General features: G+C 34.9%; 1 protein-coding gene across 4 annotated transcripts; it reads right to left on the reverse strand.

The window, feature by feature from the left end:
* Positions 1 to 2,196: 2,196 nt before the first annotated feature.
* LOC103312159 (uncharacterized) lies at positions 2,197 to 10,616 on the reverse strand. Of its 4 annotated transcripts, none has more exons than XM_064356359.1 (3): positions 10,557 to 10,616; positions 2,742 to 3,061; positions 2,197 to 2,688 (listed from the first exon to the last, which is right to left on the reverse strand). In XM_064356359.1, exons 1-3 carry the CDS (start codon positions 10,582 to 10,584, stop codon positions 2,308 to 2,310), a joined length of 729 nt encoding a protein of 242 aa, XP_064212429.1. In that variant the 5' UTR covers positions 10,585 to 10,616; the 3' UTR covers positions 2,197 to 2,307. The 4 variants fall into 4 exon arrangements, with proteins under 4 accessions (XP_064212429.1, XP_008190290.1, XP_008190289.1 ...); XM_008192068.2 differs by lacking the exon at positions 10,557 to 10,616 and adding an exon at positions 8,864 to 8,906; XM_008192067.3 differs by lacking the exon at positions 10,557 to 10,616 and adding an exon at positions 3,390 to 3,745.
* Positions 10,617 to 17,009: the final 6,393 nt, after the last annotated feature.

Consider the following 17,009-nt stretch of genomic DNA (forward strand, 5'->3'; position numbering starts at 1 on the left):
TAATTTCGTGGACACTTTGTCGCTTCAAGTCAATGATTTATAACAAGAAAGTCAAGATGTAACCGTTAATGCTCGATGGAGAAGATAATTAAACGATTGAATAATGGTTACACAGACGTAAAGCTCGCCTTAAATGTGAACCAAAACCAAAAATGTTGAACCTTGAGCTAAAATTGCTCAAATATTTAATAGAGACATTGCCAGAGAAACACGCAAGTGATACAAAAATGATGCAAAATTGTCGAGAAGTACGTGGTGATCAATTATCCGACTCTCGATAGATTATTAGACGATAAGCGAACCAATAAGATAATATTTTTACATAAGTTACGCTGGAAATTATTTACTTGTGTTTATTTATTGTTACTTATATAAGGGGCCTATTTACCGAAAAACAATTACATAACTTCAAACACCAAATTTCCATTCACCTCACTTCGGTTTCTTTTCAGTCATGAAAATTTTGCGGCTGTTTCAGCGTGCTGGAGATTTTATGTAACATTTTTGGAGCACTGTAATGAATTGTTACACATGTATTGTAAACCTTTGCGTGAGAATTAGCAGTATAATACTTTTTTATTTGGGTTATTGGTGCTTTAACATGCAGTTTTCCGGCAGTGAAAGTCTTGACTTGACCCAGGTCAAAGGTGGAGATGCGACATGCCAGGTTTTCATTCCTATTGTGTCGAAAGGCATTACACCTGTCGTTAGAACTAAATTGATGACCTCACTTTCCTCTTGTCTAAAATATCGCCGAAGACCACAATAAATTCGGTGGCATTCAGTTGTCCTAAAGGTCAGCTTAGTTTTTTAATTAATAAACGCTTGTCTTTTATTTTATTGCATGCAATATCAAAATATAAATTATGTAAATTTTAACCAAACAATTAAAATATCTAGACAAATTTATTGCACATTTGTAAAATATAATAAAAGAAAAAAATTAGTTAAAGTATGAGTAATTTAAGCCACGTATCTGAAAATATGTACTCAAAATTAATTGAATCTGAAAATAAATTTAATTGTGAGAAGAAAGTCTATTTATGCACGAAATATGGTGAAACATTGTTTATCACCAAAATAACAAAATAATAATTCATAGAAGAGATAACAATCTTTATTATGATTTTTCGTTCAGGTAACAATTAATATTAGTCATTGACAATATGTGTAAAATAAACACGATATAAACTCCTGCTAGTTCCTTCTCGTGAATAATTTAAAAGCACTAATAAGTTCTTGAGAGTCCTCTGTTTGCCAGAGGCGAAACCAAGAGTCTAGACAGCAAATGCTTTTCAGCACATTTCAGTCATTGTTATTAAAAAATTTTTTTGAAAAGGGCAATAATGGGTAAAAAAAAGTGGAGACACATTTTATTGTAAAATTTTATTTACGATTACAGAGAAATCTGTCTTATATCTAGAGCGTAGTACAGAGAGGGCGCTCGCTGGTCTAAAAGCGTGAAATCCAAGCAGTTGCTTCAGAAAAGATCAATCAGTTAATGAGATACAAGATCGGTAGCGTGTTTATTAGGATTTTTTATTTTCCGTCAATTAGTGGCATTATTCAAACGATAATTGTGATAATTTTATAGCTTTAGATAGTACAAGGTTTTTGTCTGTGGTAAAATATAATTAAAGTTTATGTAATTAAAAAGATTCCGTGATCATAAACTTTCTAATACATATCGAAAAGTTGATGTCTTTCTTAATGAAATTTTAAGAATGTAGTGACTGTGTTTATTTATCCTAATGATATCATTGTTAAGACGTCTATCTTATCATGCACATTTTTCTAGCATGTCATTTCTAAACCGTTCATGCCAGAAAAGGTAATTCCCTGCACTGAAAAACCGTTGATAAATTTAGGAAAAAACGCAAAACAATAGCAACAAACGTCCGGAACGCGACCCGGATATCAGCGCTTACATTTGTTGATTTTATGTAATGAGATGTTCCGGAAAAAGATCGTGCGGAAGTTAACTTGCGTCAAATAGAATTTTGTGTCCAATAAAATCGACTGTGAAACTAATTATCGGTTTTATTATTTTGTCCTTTTTCTGTTTATGGTCCTTAATTAGGATTAAATAGGCCGAACTAAATTAAAAGTCTGGTTTTATGTATTTTTTTTAATTTAATTTTTATTAACGGGAAAACTAGTCAAGTTGAGTGGGTTTTTGATTAAATAAGAGGCAGATTGATTGAAATAAATTATTATAATTAAAAAATAAGTTAATAATAAATAGGCGAAATCACAGACTTATAAATTCCCGAATGAGAAACGTCGGTCGTCAAAATTAAGCACTAGTCACGTCCTTTTTTTATTTTTCACTTCACTGTTTTTTTTCCTTTTGTTTCTTTTGAACATTTTCTTTTTCAAGGCTTTTAAAAAAGTCTTCAATCTCCTGAAGTAAATAAGATCGTACATTTGCGCTCTTGTCAAGTCGGTTTCTTTCCGGAATCCAATTTTCATTTTGTGGAGAGGAATCCCGGCAGGAACTTGGTTTCGTTCAAAACTGTCGTAGACTTCACACAACAACAGTTTCAAATGATTGGTGATATTCGAGTAGATTTGCTGTCTTCGGTCCTCTTTGAAATCGGTGGCGGTTGTGACATTCAACCGCCGCAGAACCTCCAAGTTCCCAGCGACGTACTGAAGCGCTTTGTGAAGTTCAGTCCTTTTCTGCACCTAATAGCCAAAAGGTGAAAACCCCACTTTTGAAAGTTTCGCGAGTTACTTACATCATTTTTTGTGTTATCGAACGGCTTGAGCATTTTTTTCTTATTGAACCACTTAAACCGGGGCACTTTGGTGTTCTTTTGCTCCTTCTTGTAGAGCTTGTAGATGTTTTTGATGCCGATATTGAGCTGATGGAGGAAGGTTTCGTACTGGCGTTTGATGAACTCTAGGTGATGCTTGGTGCTCCTCTCGTGGCGCTCGGGGGCGCGGTCGATGCTGCTGGTGCAGGGGTGGTACCACCAGGGGTAGTCCATGGTCGGCGCACTCGAGCAGGAGCGAAGGAGAGTTGCCACAGTTACGACAATCGCAAATTTAAACGAATCTGCAAAGAAAGTCCCGGATTAGTGTGCAACAGGTGGCGGCGCCCGGGCCTGACTCACGGTGAAATCCGGGTCCGGGGGCGGCTGAATTTATCATCGCGGGAAAGGATCATCAGGACGGACATGCAATTTACGAGAAGCGCAAGGTATCGCGGCTGCGGACAGACTGCGAGATCGGTCGCATGGGGCAAGAGGACCGACCGACACATTCTTCTAAACATGCTTATTTTGTGTTACACTGCGGTCGCAGACCAACTAACAAATTAATTTCGTGATGGATGCGCGCCCGAAATTGCACTCGAGAACACACTTCACTATGCAAATAATTACCTGAGAAAAGAACTAGAGCTAGAGCCATCTATGTAATACTGAACGAGGAAACTTTGTTGCAACTAGGTGTAGTATCAACACAAGCACATGGTTTTCAGTCAAAAGCTAATCTCGCGATAGGTTTGCTCGCTTCCAATGTGTAATCACTTATGAATCAGTCACGATATTCTACCACATTTATATCCCGCTCCATCGATTCCACGATTCGCGCAACAAACACAAAAATCAAAATAAACATTTTTTTGGAAAACTCTAAGCGCTCTCCTTCGGAACCCACCGTGACACACTTCAGACACGGAAATACGCATTTCCCGCAGGAGGCGACCGGAAAATTCCGACACAATATGTGATTAAAGGCCCTTGGCACAATTTTCATTTGCAGAATTTATTCGTAAATACCGGAATATTATTTTTTTCACTAATTTAATTGCCCACCTTTTTCAAAAAATTGTTACCTGTACACAAATTCACCAGACTTTCAAAACTGAATGGTCATTAATTGTGCTACCTTTGCATTACTGTTTACCTAGCCATGATTGGCTAAAGATATCCCACATCATAGATCCGATGACGTCGATAGATAACGTGGATTCTGACGACGTTCGTCCAGATTTCGTGCTGCGGTTTCGAAGTTTGTTGCTTTGGAGCGCAAACGTCACCGATTGATTATTTTTCTTTACATTTTGTTGTATGCAAATCGGTTTTTTCGGACCTCTGCCGTCGCTGTCGCCGCGGGCTTTCACGTGTTTTAGTTCCTTCTCAATCTGTCAATCGTATAATCAATCGTTGGGCGGATGAACTTTTTTCAATCAATGAGAAGATGAAAGTGAACTAGTTTTGGGTTGCGCAGAGATCTGTCTGACTCACACGTGACGACGTTCTAATTAATTATTCATTGATTAGGAATATCCGCAATATCCACACTTTACTATTTTATTAAACAAAGGTCCAACCTGGTATTTGTAAACAAAGAAGACAAATTGTTTGGCTCGTGAATTAAACATGATATTTAAATTTTGATCAAATTGGATGCAACAACAGACGGGCAAATTATATGTGTTAAAATTTTTGACAAAATAATGACGCCCCAGAACGACAAACAAAATCCGCGTTTTTACTTGTGTTGCACTCTTTTAATTAGGCATAACTACAGTACCTGTTAATTAAGCGCGTGGGCGTTTGCAAATCAGTCAATGCCTAAAAACGACGCTTCGTTGAAACCCATCTTGCGGTAATACTTCGAGATGAAATTCATCGAAGTTTTGTCTATTGTGCATTACCCGGAAACTAATCTTCGCTTGAACTAATTTACAAATATGTTGCCGCGGCCGGATTATGAGATGTTCACCTGTAAGCGCACCGTCTCGACGTCTGGCATCTTCCCCTCGAAGAAACCGTAAAAAAGCCAAGGTAATTGGCTGGCGGGCCAGCACTAACCGATTCGAAATTGTTGCGTGATAAGGTAAACGGAGATAATCGTCGGGAGTATGTAATTGGGCGTTACATATGTATGAAAGAGACAATCATGTCATATTAGTCTGTCTTAATGAAGCAGGTAATGGCGGGTTCTTACACGCAGCCAGCGACAGGGCGGCCTGCTCATTAGTGTGGATCCGGCAGGACCGGCCCTGCACAGATCCAGCGGGGGCTAGCGTGACATACGCTTTCTCCTGATCAATATTTTACTAACTGCGAAAATATTTAAACTACCAGAGATTAAAAAAATCCACAATCGAAAAGTGCTAAGAATAGGAGCTTGAAAGACTGAGCAAATTATCTAGCTTATTGACTTCTCACGATATTAAATCTGATAATAATCTAGTCGTCTTCAGATAACGAAACAGTGATATTTATAAATTTAAAATCTTAAAATAAATTTCGAACAATTTTGCAAGGACTTTTTTGTTTAGTAGAACTGTCCTCAAAAGGATCTAAAAATTGAAAAAATTTCACCACATCTTTCTCTCTGAAACAGTCGGAAAACATTTCACATCAAATGAACGTGTTCAAAAACAAAACAATAACTTGTTATGATGGTATTGAATTCTTGAGTCATTATTAGAGACCGCATATTTAGAATGTTAAAAACCTCAAAAAAGTTTGTACAAAAACAGAATTTAAGTACTAAAATTTATAAATATTTTTGACTTAATTTGGTAGTTTTGTGAGGGAATCTTGCGAAACAATTGAGTTTTTGCTGAAAAACTTGCGTTTGAACACGAACTAATTGCTATTTATTCACGATTTTTGAACCCCAGTGTAATAGAAAACTTGAAATTGTTATAGAAAACAGCGGAATTCCAAAGGGTTTGGCCGGCATTTACAAAATAATAAAACAACTGTTTTTTGCTCCGTTTTAATCGCTTTATGATTGGTCTGTTCTACAGTTGGAAGTGCAATCCCCTCCCCGATATCCAATGACAAACGCTTCAATCGTTTTGCAGTTTTTTGTGCACCAAATAAACAAGTAGGAGGCGATTTTAATATTTTTATTGGTCAATTTCTCATTCCTGAGACAAATGAGAACCGGTTTAGGGCCGGTCTTTGTCACAGAATGGGAGATTCTGCTTAATCTTTGAAATAATTAAATTGTTTTGTCAAAAACGCACTTTTTTTAATTTTTTACAAAAAACTAAGAATCCTGGAAATAAGAGTCCTGGACTTTTACACAACTAATTAAAATCCACACCGTCGCATTGGAAAAATTAATAATTACAATTATAATAATTAAAATATACAAATTTTTAAAATCAAAATTAACAATTGAAACACTGCAATTTTGACAATTCTACGTAAATTATTTTTTTTACTCCAAAATCAGGGATGATACAAAAATTGATTAAAATTAAAAAATAATTTCATATAAAATTAGAGTACGTAAATTTTCAAAAATTAAAAGTTGCAAAACTGACTAAAAAACTTTAACGCAGAGAAACTATAAAAACTCAAAAAACAAAAAAATTGAGACTAAAATTCTGAAAACCTAAGCGACTGAAAAACTGAGACAAACAAACTATAGAACTGGAACAGAGAAACACTAATAAATTGAAAAATTAGATTCTGAGTGAAAAACTTAAAAAAATGAGAAGGCAAAAAACTTAAAATAAGATTTAAATTTTGTACAAAAAATCAATTCAAAAATATAGAAAAAATAAAAAGAGTGTCAAATGTGTCCATTTTTAACACGAAAAATTGCCTGTTTGAGACGTTGTCTAAAATCGTTGTCTAGTCATAATGCACTGTTTATCAACGTGAAATTATGGCAAGGTAGCACCCAATTTGGGTTCTAAACCCGGTCCTGCTATCTGGTTCAGGGGTGCTGGTGGTCAGCCCCGTTCTCGTACATTCTGCTGTCAACGGGCTAATCGTCGAACATATCTGGAATGCGCACCCACGTCGACGCCCTCCGTCCCATTTCACTCCATTATTCAATGTCATTTTCTTTTTGGTTCTCATTGCATACGTCGTCTACCACCGAACCCAATGAGGAGGTTCGATTCTTCTCGCGACCAAACACAAGCAATAAATGGCGAATCGTAAATAAGGATTACTAAGGAATTCGATCTTTGAATAGAACAGCAGGAAGAAGCCGATTTTTTCTTATTCGGCGATCAAATTTATGTAGTTGGGGGTTCAGTTTAAGACTATCGGTGTTCACTCATACTGAAACTACGTCAAAGGTGATTTATATGTCAAGGTGAATTATTGAACCTTGTGATTAATTCCCAGAAAATGCGGTCTAATTCTTGTTAATATTATAACGTTATGTTAAGCGAATAATTATTTGGTTTGTTGAAGGAGCAAATAATTATGCAAATGTCGGCGAAACACCTGGCACAGTCGCATTTACACTAATTTAATTTAAATTTGGGTATAGTTATATACAATACGCGTTGTTTTAGATTAAAAAATCGGCATAAACACACGTTGGACATGAGTTATGGTTTTAAATTTATTTATGACTGAATTGAGCATGAATTATTTATGACAAACGTAATTTGCAATTAACTCCCCATTCAATAAGTTATAAATTTTCCGATCAAGTGTAAACTGTAACAAAAAATCGTGTGCTGATGTCATAGTGATAGCATTGCGTTATCACTTATCAGTCCAATCGGCAAATTATCAAGGACTAAGGGGATTCCTCCAGTTCACACTGCATTACGTATTTATCAGTTCCTTGTTGCGGTGTTCACGTGGTGGAATCGAGCGCAGACGTGCAATTATCGCATTTGTAATTAATAAAAGTGTAATGTTTTGCCATTGTGGAAACCTCTTTTGTTAAGCGGCACCTGCATAAAGTGCAAGTATAATAATTTCACTTGCAATAAGACATGTGTAGATCCTCGCCCACTTCCTTGCTACCCATTCATAAATGTAGAGAACATTTCTCACACCTGATGGCTAATTTGCATAGTGCACAGACTAGAAAATATATCATACGACCATATCCAACATGACCAACTCAAGGGCCGGCACACAATCTATTGTAAATTAATTTACCAAATGATAACTAACTTGTGCAACGTTGGGCAAAAATGTTGCTATTATGCTGAGATTATTAAAATTCCACTGATAAAACAAAATAAAATCCCCTCATAGAAATTGCAAAAATTATGGAAACTCCACCGCGAATTAACATTGCAAATCAACAATTACCGCAATTAATTGTGATTTTATTATAGTACGTCACATCGTGGAGTAAGTTAATTGCATGTAAATAACACTACGATAAACAAAATACTTGAGAATTTTCAGCAAAAAGAAAGGTACGCGGAAAAGTACCGTAGACGGAGATTGGAGCGAGCAATTTATTTTAAAAAAACGCCAAGTCTAGGAATAAAAAATTAAGCTGAAAACAAAATCAAATTTTTCGTTCTTGCAAGAGTGCATTCTGCAACTGTAACGATTTTGCGTCATTGGAAAAACCAAAAAGTGATTTTTTAACACACCTACATTTCCTGAAACAATGTTTGTTTTAATAATTGTTCACATAACTATCGTAATGAGCAAAAACCTCAGTTTTTTCCCGGAACAAGATCCTCAAGATTATAAAAATGTAAAGATCCTAATAAAAAGGGATTATTCGATAATTCATTGATATAAATTACACAACAATTATTATTGTTCCAGTGTTATAATTGCCAAGAAACATGAGTGCGTCATATCCATACCATTATGCATTAACCGCAAAAGCATAATAACAAATTAAGAGGAAAATCGTATGGAAACCTCAGGATTGCGACGAATTAGAGTAGTGATTAAGTGGGTATAAGACAGAAAATTCCGGAAGAAAATCAAGCGTTTGAAAAATGAAAAACCCAGATTCGATCGAAACAAAATAAAAAGGGTTTGCGTGCAGATAATTCAAGAAATCTCACTGTCACCAACGTAATTAAAATCTACGGATATTGTAATGATGCCATTAAATTCCATACTAATGAGGTTACATACACTGGCGAGTAAAAACTTACAAAAATTCAGTTTCGACATTTTCCGGCCATCACACCACCACCTCGCCACTTTTCTTTGAGTACTGACGAGGTGACAAACTAAGAGTACTTAAAGTCTTGTTAATCGAAGTGGGGATGTTCAGGTAGATAAATGGTGGAGGCATCACTTTACACCCCCTAATAATCAATCAACGTCAATTAGTCATCACACAGGGAGAAATCGGCTGCGACTCTCGACCGATTTTTGACAATTTCAAGACAAACGGCCGGGAGTTTATTGCCGAGAAATCAGTATTTATGGAGATTTATTAGCTGCAATTTAAGTGCATTGTGTATTCAGGTAACGGCTCAAATAGGTGTCCGGATGGACGAAAAAATTTACGACTGGAAGAGAAATATTATGTAAAATGAACCGGTGAGAAATCGCACGAGTGGCCGCAGCGTTATAGAGTTTCCGTAAACATTAATAGCGCGATTAATTTAAAAGGATGCCGATCAAGAGGCGTCTAAAGGCGTCTAGCGAACCACACAAAACTTGTTATCTTGCTATGTCTACAATTTTTTAAATCAGAAATGGTCGGGTTTATTGTTCCTTTAAGGAAAACCATATCAGTGTTTATAAAAAAGCAAATGTTTTCGTTTCCTTATCGTATGGCAAAATCTAATGACCGATTATTCGAAACTAAAAATAGATCAACAATTACGGAAATGACAAGAATTTACTTTTCTGTATTTGGTTAAAATGTAAACACTCCTACTATTTTTGATTAGTTATATTGTGTCAATAGCAAAACCGTGAATCAGAGCGCTTATCACCTAGAGTTCCCATAAAACTTGGAAAATTTCACTGGACGTAAACTAAACCGATTCATTCATCAAGTCGTAGGAATTTGGAAGTTGTAATGGTTATAGTAAGAGCGCTAATAACGTTGCTAATAAATCGGTGATAACAATTTTACACTATCTTAGATTTGGCAATCTAACTTGTCCGTTCCTGTTTAAATAATGAATGAATTAATGAACCCGTCACGTTATTTGATAATTGTTGGCCTCGACACTGACATTAATAAAAACGCAAGTTATTAACACCACATAATTGTACGTTAGTTATTAAGTATGTAAATCAAATTTTGCCATTAGAAAAATGCCATGTGGCAATTGTGGTAAAGTTAGAGGTGTAGGACACGGATCGAGATAAAGTGGGTAGGACAATTACGCTGCACCGGAGGCGAAGCACCTGCCTGTTCCTTCAAGAAGTATCGTAGGCATTATTCTTTCAAGAAACGTTAGTACAACAAGTAAAAGTACTCTGACACACATTACCCAAATCACTACATCATGTTTAAAAATAAAAACAATTCGCGACAATAGCGAAGAAAGTATTGACCCGGAAAGTGACAATTTTTGTTGTTTTTATGATCACACTATTTGTTCCACACCTTTGTATGGCTCGGCTAATCGGTCGCAAAATTGTGCTCATGGGACGAGTCGACTGGTTCCCGGGGATGGTCACTGATTAAAATATTATGATAACAGGAGTGGATACTATGTCGAAAAATTGTATTTGTAATTTGTCTCATTTTACGAAATTTACAGGAGAGCACTGGACTTAAAATAACTTTTTTTTTAATAATAACAAGAAAATATATATTTGAAAATTTATACCACTTTAAATCTAAAATATTAACATATATGTGGTTCAATTTTTACCTACCTCTTAATGCGGGAGCTAATTTGACCATCACCCAAGAATTAGACCACGACCGTTAGTTTATTCAAACTGCATTTGATCACTTGAGGAAACAACAATTTGCCAAACATGACCACTATCTTATCAGGTTCTAATCTAATCTAATAAAAATTTTAAGCTTTCCGCTTCTGGCCCAGCATTGAAATTTCTGCAGTCTCTTGTCCAAGCGTGAATTCAATGCAACAAAAACGTGATCGTTACCATCTTACGACAGCCCAAAATGTTTATTAGTGTTTTGGTGTGATTCCCGCCAGAAAAATAAGTTTCGTTCTATTTTTAGAACGCAAGTCAACTAGCCAATTTGTGCAATGTTTCAAGTGAACAATGACTCCAGCAAATCTCTGCTTTATTTTTAATGCACCTTCGATTTCCATGCTATCACCAATCTGACACGGATTTTTCTTGTACGACGAGTTCTCCAACATTCCGAAATCCGAGAGACTATTGTTCGGGCCCGTAATGTATTCCACAGTTTGATTTACTACCAGCAATGATTGAGATCCAGTGATAGCACCCGGAGCGCTCCGGAGGCTTTTACAGCGGCGAAATTTTTATTAATTAGTGGTAATTTGGTGTGAAAGTGGTGGCGCACATATTGTGCCTTAGTGGCTAGTAATTTAAAACGCGCCGACGTTTATACATTTAGTTGCATGAATTTTGCCTTTAAATTGCTTGAGTTAGGTCATCCTGTCTCACTAAACAATCAACCCTAACCGAATTTATGACATCACTGTAAATAATCGACGATTCATTCTTTAACTTTATTAGCGTTTCGTGAATCATTCAAAGAGATTGTCTTTGTGCACGTCCGTCGGTTCTTAGGTTTTCTTCTCCGGTGCTTACCACATCCTTATTTAGCCACATCCCGAATTCTTCTAATAACAATCATTAGCAGATAATCAATCAATGTAGAAAAAATGTTACGGAAAATTATTAAAACTTTGCACATCACGTCTAGACGGAGTTAAAAAAAGTCGTGTTCATTTTTCCCGATTTAGTAATTTAAAATAATAACCACCGTTTAAAAGGGACAATTTTTGTTGCAAAGTGTCAGCGACCTGTTCAATATCGTTCATTTGCGACATTTTTACCGACTGATAAAATGATTTTGTGATACGAGTCCTGTTTCCAGGCCATTGTTATGCACTGACTGCACCGGCCACAGAATTCCGTAATTAATAGCGAGAATCGAGAAACCAGTAAAACTATTTACAGTACTTGAGAAAGAATTTTTCGTTTTATTGACTGTTGTTGTGGTGCGAATGAAAAAAAATGCCATTAAACTTCTAATTATGGTTCATTAATCTCGGCCAATCTTTCTATTATACTTTTATGTTGATGTGCGAAGTGTGTGCGAGTAATTAACAGAGTCGAGTCAGCAGCGATGTCACATCAAGCGAGACACAGACGCGATGTGGGTGGCCTGATCTCTGGGCGTCCGTCTTCACTCTCTAAAGGCCATTGTAGACCAGACGCAACGGTGAAAAGTTAACGTTAAAACGCTAAACGTTAAGCTTTCACTTGCTGAACAGTAACTTTATTTTTGTTGATAGAAAAACACAACAATTTTCTATCAACATTAACTTTAACACTTTAAATTAAAATTATTAGTTTAGGAAAAGTGAGTGACCAATTTTATATTTTTTTTATGTGGAGCTTACAATAAATAATTTTTAGTAAACCGATATAGACAAAATTATATTTAACATTGTCTGAAGTATGATTTATTATCTTAGATAAGATTAAATTATATGTTGTTTATTTTCCTATTTATTTTAATAGATCCACATGTAAACATTTGAATCACCATAATCAACATTTATTTTACATAAATAATGATACTGTTAGAAGAGTTTTAAAATTTTAGTAATTGATGACTAAGATGTCATTTTGTTGTTTTTGCAAGCAAATTTGTTGTTTTGTAGCTGAAATTTTACAAAAACAATAAAAAATAATGTAATTTCAAGTCAATTACGCAAAAATTTCACTGAAGCTTAAAGCTCGCAAAAGTTTTCCTCAAAAACTAGATGACTTTAAATCAGACTCCCTCTTGTATTGTGGTATGAAACGTTGCTACAGTAAAATCTCCCTTAACGGACACCTCCAAATAACGAAAACCTCTTCACTACGGACATTTTTAAACGAATGTAACAAAACTTATACTAAAATTTCCAGCCTCCACTTAGTGGATATCACTGTATAAGGGACAATTAAAGATTTCTCATCGGTGTCCGTTGTTGAGAGATTTTTCTGTAGTCGTATAAAATAAAGTATTGTTTAATGGTTCGACACCATTTACGAATTATTCATTTACATAATTATTGTTATTAACTATTTACCTTCTAAATACATTTTTTTCAGATTTTCATTAGTATGTTTAAAACCACTTATAACAGCGTTTTCTGCCATTTTAAAATATTCATGCACTTGACAATCACAAGTCACTTGGTGTCCAAACTATTACTAACTACTACATTGTCACTATCTTCTGTTATCAAAAGATAAAATTTTTCTTATTACGTATACATTTGTATGCATCATACGTACGAAATAAGAGAAAATTTGCAAGGCACCACCTTAAATTAATTAATTGCACCGAGTTTACAGATTTTAGTTTGTTCCACATATTGAAAAAATAACAAATAGTACACTAACGATGTTAGGATTTATTTAAAAAAAGTTAAGAGTAGGTTTTAGCAATGTTACCTAAACCCTTAATTTATTTTGTTTAATTCACTTATGAAACTTAAATTATAGAGTCAAATTATTTCTGTATTACCTAGAATCTAAAATTTAAGAATCCGCAACATCAGGTGTATAATTCAATTTATTGGAAAATTGGTTGCGGATATTTTTTTGCCCGTTGATAATAGAATTTCGACTTTATAATTGTCTGTCTTTCATTCAATAGTTTTGGTATTTTTTATGACAAATTTAAATGGTGGCAGTAAGGTTTTTACATTAAGGCAAGGTAATGTGTCTAATGTATTTGAGCAATGTATTTTTATTTAATCACTTTCTCCTGTATTTCGTTTATTTTTTGGTTGTGCTTTCTTCCGTATGTTCTATTATGGACAGTGATATCTGTTGGAAAATAAATAAAATACCAATACTGAGCTAAGCTTTCGCCGTTTGCTTAAATTTAGAAAAAAAAGGGAAATAGAATAGGTAATTATTTTTTATTCATAATTTTGATATAAAAAACATTCAAAGCTAAAAGTAAAATTGCCTTTAATTTTAAACACCAATTACTAACTATTTTATGTTCCCCTACTATCCGAAATTAGGACACCATTTTTTGTTTAAAAATTTTACATTGCTTTCGTTTATATTTTATTTATTTAAATATAAAATTAGATGTTGCAATGAATGAGATAATTAAGTTTTTTTATTATTTGCACTTAATTGTGTATTGTATAGCCGAAAGAGTGTCAGAAGTTAATAAATTGTGAAATAATTTAAATCTGGTTTGGTCTGGTCGGAATCGCTCTAATCAGATTGAGTCTGTGGCGCTGGACCCCCGTGTGTGGTGGCTTGAAGGGTGTCCTGCCCGGAGCGTCGCCGCTCATTCCCACGTCTGCGATATCCATTTCCGGCGCCCCGACAGCGAGCCGTCATTCCTCCAGCTCTATTGATGCTGATTTGTGTGTTTCGGGTGTTTGTGAATCCACCGCCTAGCGTTGTTGAGTGAAATATTAACACATCCCTTTGCATTCCACGACTCACACCTCCGATGGTGAGGAGTGATACGGCGCCGGCGACTTGTCGCAGCTAGTTTCTCCAAAGTGTTACAAGTCTTTCGTACAAGAACTACCTGCAGTGGAAACCTGAGAGCGCCGATAGGAACCGCGACTGCCACTTCATTATCCGTCGTCCTTTGTCAACCTTACTCCGGGTGGTCCGGTGGCGCGTATATGAGACCGCCTCTCACCTCGTTATCGGGACGCGGCCCTCCGGTGATGGCTCAATCACAGACGTTCGCACATTCCGCCACTCCAAAGTGACGATGAGAGCTGACTTGCCATCAAACGAGAGGCTTCCCGTGAACACCGGACAAAAGAGCTGCTTCAAACGATACCGTGCAAAACGACGTTTTGCCCGGTTCGAGGGTGGGCCTTCCCATTACAAAAGGTGGAATTCGTGACACGACTAAATGGATCTCCAAGGGTGACACAATCATTTCGGACGAAAACTAATCAGAGCAGCTTGTTTGCGAGCAAACTAATCCTAAATTGGACCACCAAACTTACTTTTTTATTTATTAGTAGAAAGCGGAATTGGTAATAAAATTTGGCAATTTAGGTAACATTTTTTATTATTCCCTACTACAAAAGGTAGTTTTCTGAGAGAACTTTGTGAAACAATTGAGTTTTTGCTGAAAAACTTGCGAAATGTTTGACTTAAAACACGAACTAATTGCGACAATCAATCAATCAAAAACAAATCGATCCACAATTTATCCACGATTTTTGAACCCAAGTCTAATAGAAAACTTGAAATTTTCATAGAAAACAGCGAAATTCCAGATGGTTTGGCCGACATTTACAAAATAATCAAACTACAATTTTTTGTTCAGTTTCGAACGTCTTATGAGTGGTCGGTTTTACTGTTGGGAGTGCAATCCCCTCCCCAATATCCAATGACAAACCCTTCAATCGTCTTGCAATTTTTTGCGCACCAGATAAACAAGTAGGAGGTGATTTTTATATTTTTATTGGTCAATTACTCATTCCTAGGACAAATGAAACCGGTTAAGGGCCGGTCTTTCTCACAGAACGGGATTTCACCTTAGATGCGAATAAAATGGTCGATTAATTTTTGAAATAATTTATTTTTTTTTGACAAAAACACACTTTTTTTATTTATTACACAAAAACTAAAAATCTTAGAGAAGTAAAACTTACACCCAAATAATTAAAATCTACACTGCCTGTTTGGAAAAATTAATAATTATAATTATAGTAATTAAAATAAATAAATTTTTAAAATCAAAATTAACAATTGACGAACACTACAATTTTGACACTTCTACGTAAATTATTTTTTTTTATTCTAAAGTCAGGACTCATACAAAAATTGTTTAAAATTAAAAAATAATTAAACATACTCGTAGAATTCGAGCATGCATGGCAATAACAAAGAAATTTGAACGATAAGAAACTAAAAACAGAAAAACAAAAAATAATATGAGACAAATTTTGAAGAACTAAGCGACTTAAAAACTGAGAAACTGAAACAACTACAGAACTGGAAAAGAAAAAAACTGATAAATTAAAACACAAATTAAAACATTACAGACTCGAAAATTTGGAATACAAAAAAAAACAGTAATATTAAAAAATTCTCTAGACCTAAGTGACTAACAATAAAAAAATATGAAACTACAAAGTAAGAACATTAATAAGGTAAGAGAGTAAATCCACAAAAAGTGAAAAAATTGAGGAAATAAATAATATAAAATACTATGGAGAAATTAAGAAACTAAAAAACAGAAATACTGAAAGCTTGAGAAACATAAGCTCTTGAAATGTATAATGAAATAACTATAAAATTAAAAAAATTATGTAATAATTTTAAACTAGATTTAATAAAAAAAATGAAAAAAATATCTTATTTTAAATAATGAGGGTTAAACACAACTGTAGGATGTTTAAAACTCATAGGATACAACAATTCAGTTTAGAAATTTAGGATAAATAAAAAGAATGTCAAGTATTTCCATTTTTAATAAAACAAATTTATTTCAAGTTTTAAGAAAAGCTCTTAAAAATTAAAAAAAATTAAAATCCCGTTTTTATTTATTAGCAATTAAATTATCCTTAAACTTCAATCAAATTTAGTTGCTTTTTACTATGCTAAACCCAAATTAATTGCGAAATCTTTTTACGTCATATATTCCTGTATTATATAATTTTAATTACAAGGAATTGTAGGAATTATAAGAAAAAAAATCAGAAAAAATGCAAATCCATAGATAAAAAAGTTAAGTACCTATTTGATAGCAAATACTTGAGGCACAAAATTTGCTTTACGAGAAGTCGAAATAAAGTTGAAAGTTTTTAATGATCAAGCTGTGGCTAAAACAGCCAGAGCTTTCAGGGTGAGCTTTCACCTCGTGGATTAATTGAACGTTTCCTTAATTAAAAAAAAAAATTAAACAGCACTGAGAGTCGAATAACTAATAGGTACACATTGAACTCTGGACTATAGTCTCTGACCCAGTTTTCCCTCGCTTCAAGTCATGGGTTCAACTTCGAAAATGTGGACTTTGTGACTTTGGTCACGGCGAACGCGTAAAAAACTAATTAATAGTTGGCAGTATTGCGTAAAATGTCCCGGAGCGGCGAAATTCGGGCAGGAAAGTGTAGGTAAGGTAAGGCCGCAGGAATTTCCGGTCGTCTGCAGCGCGAAGGTCCA

Source organism: Tribolium castaneum, chromosome 4 (genome assembly GCF_031307605.1).
Source record: "Tribolium castaneum strain GA2 chromosome 4, icTriCast1.1, whole genome shotgun sequence".
NCBI lineage: Eukaryota > Metazoa > Arthropoda > Insecta > Coleoptera > Tenebrionidae > Tribolium > Tribolium castaneum.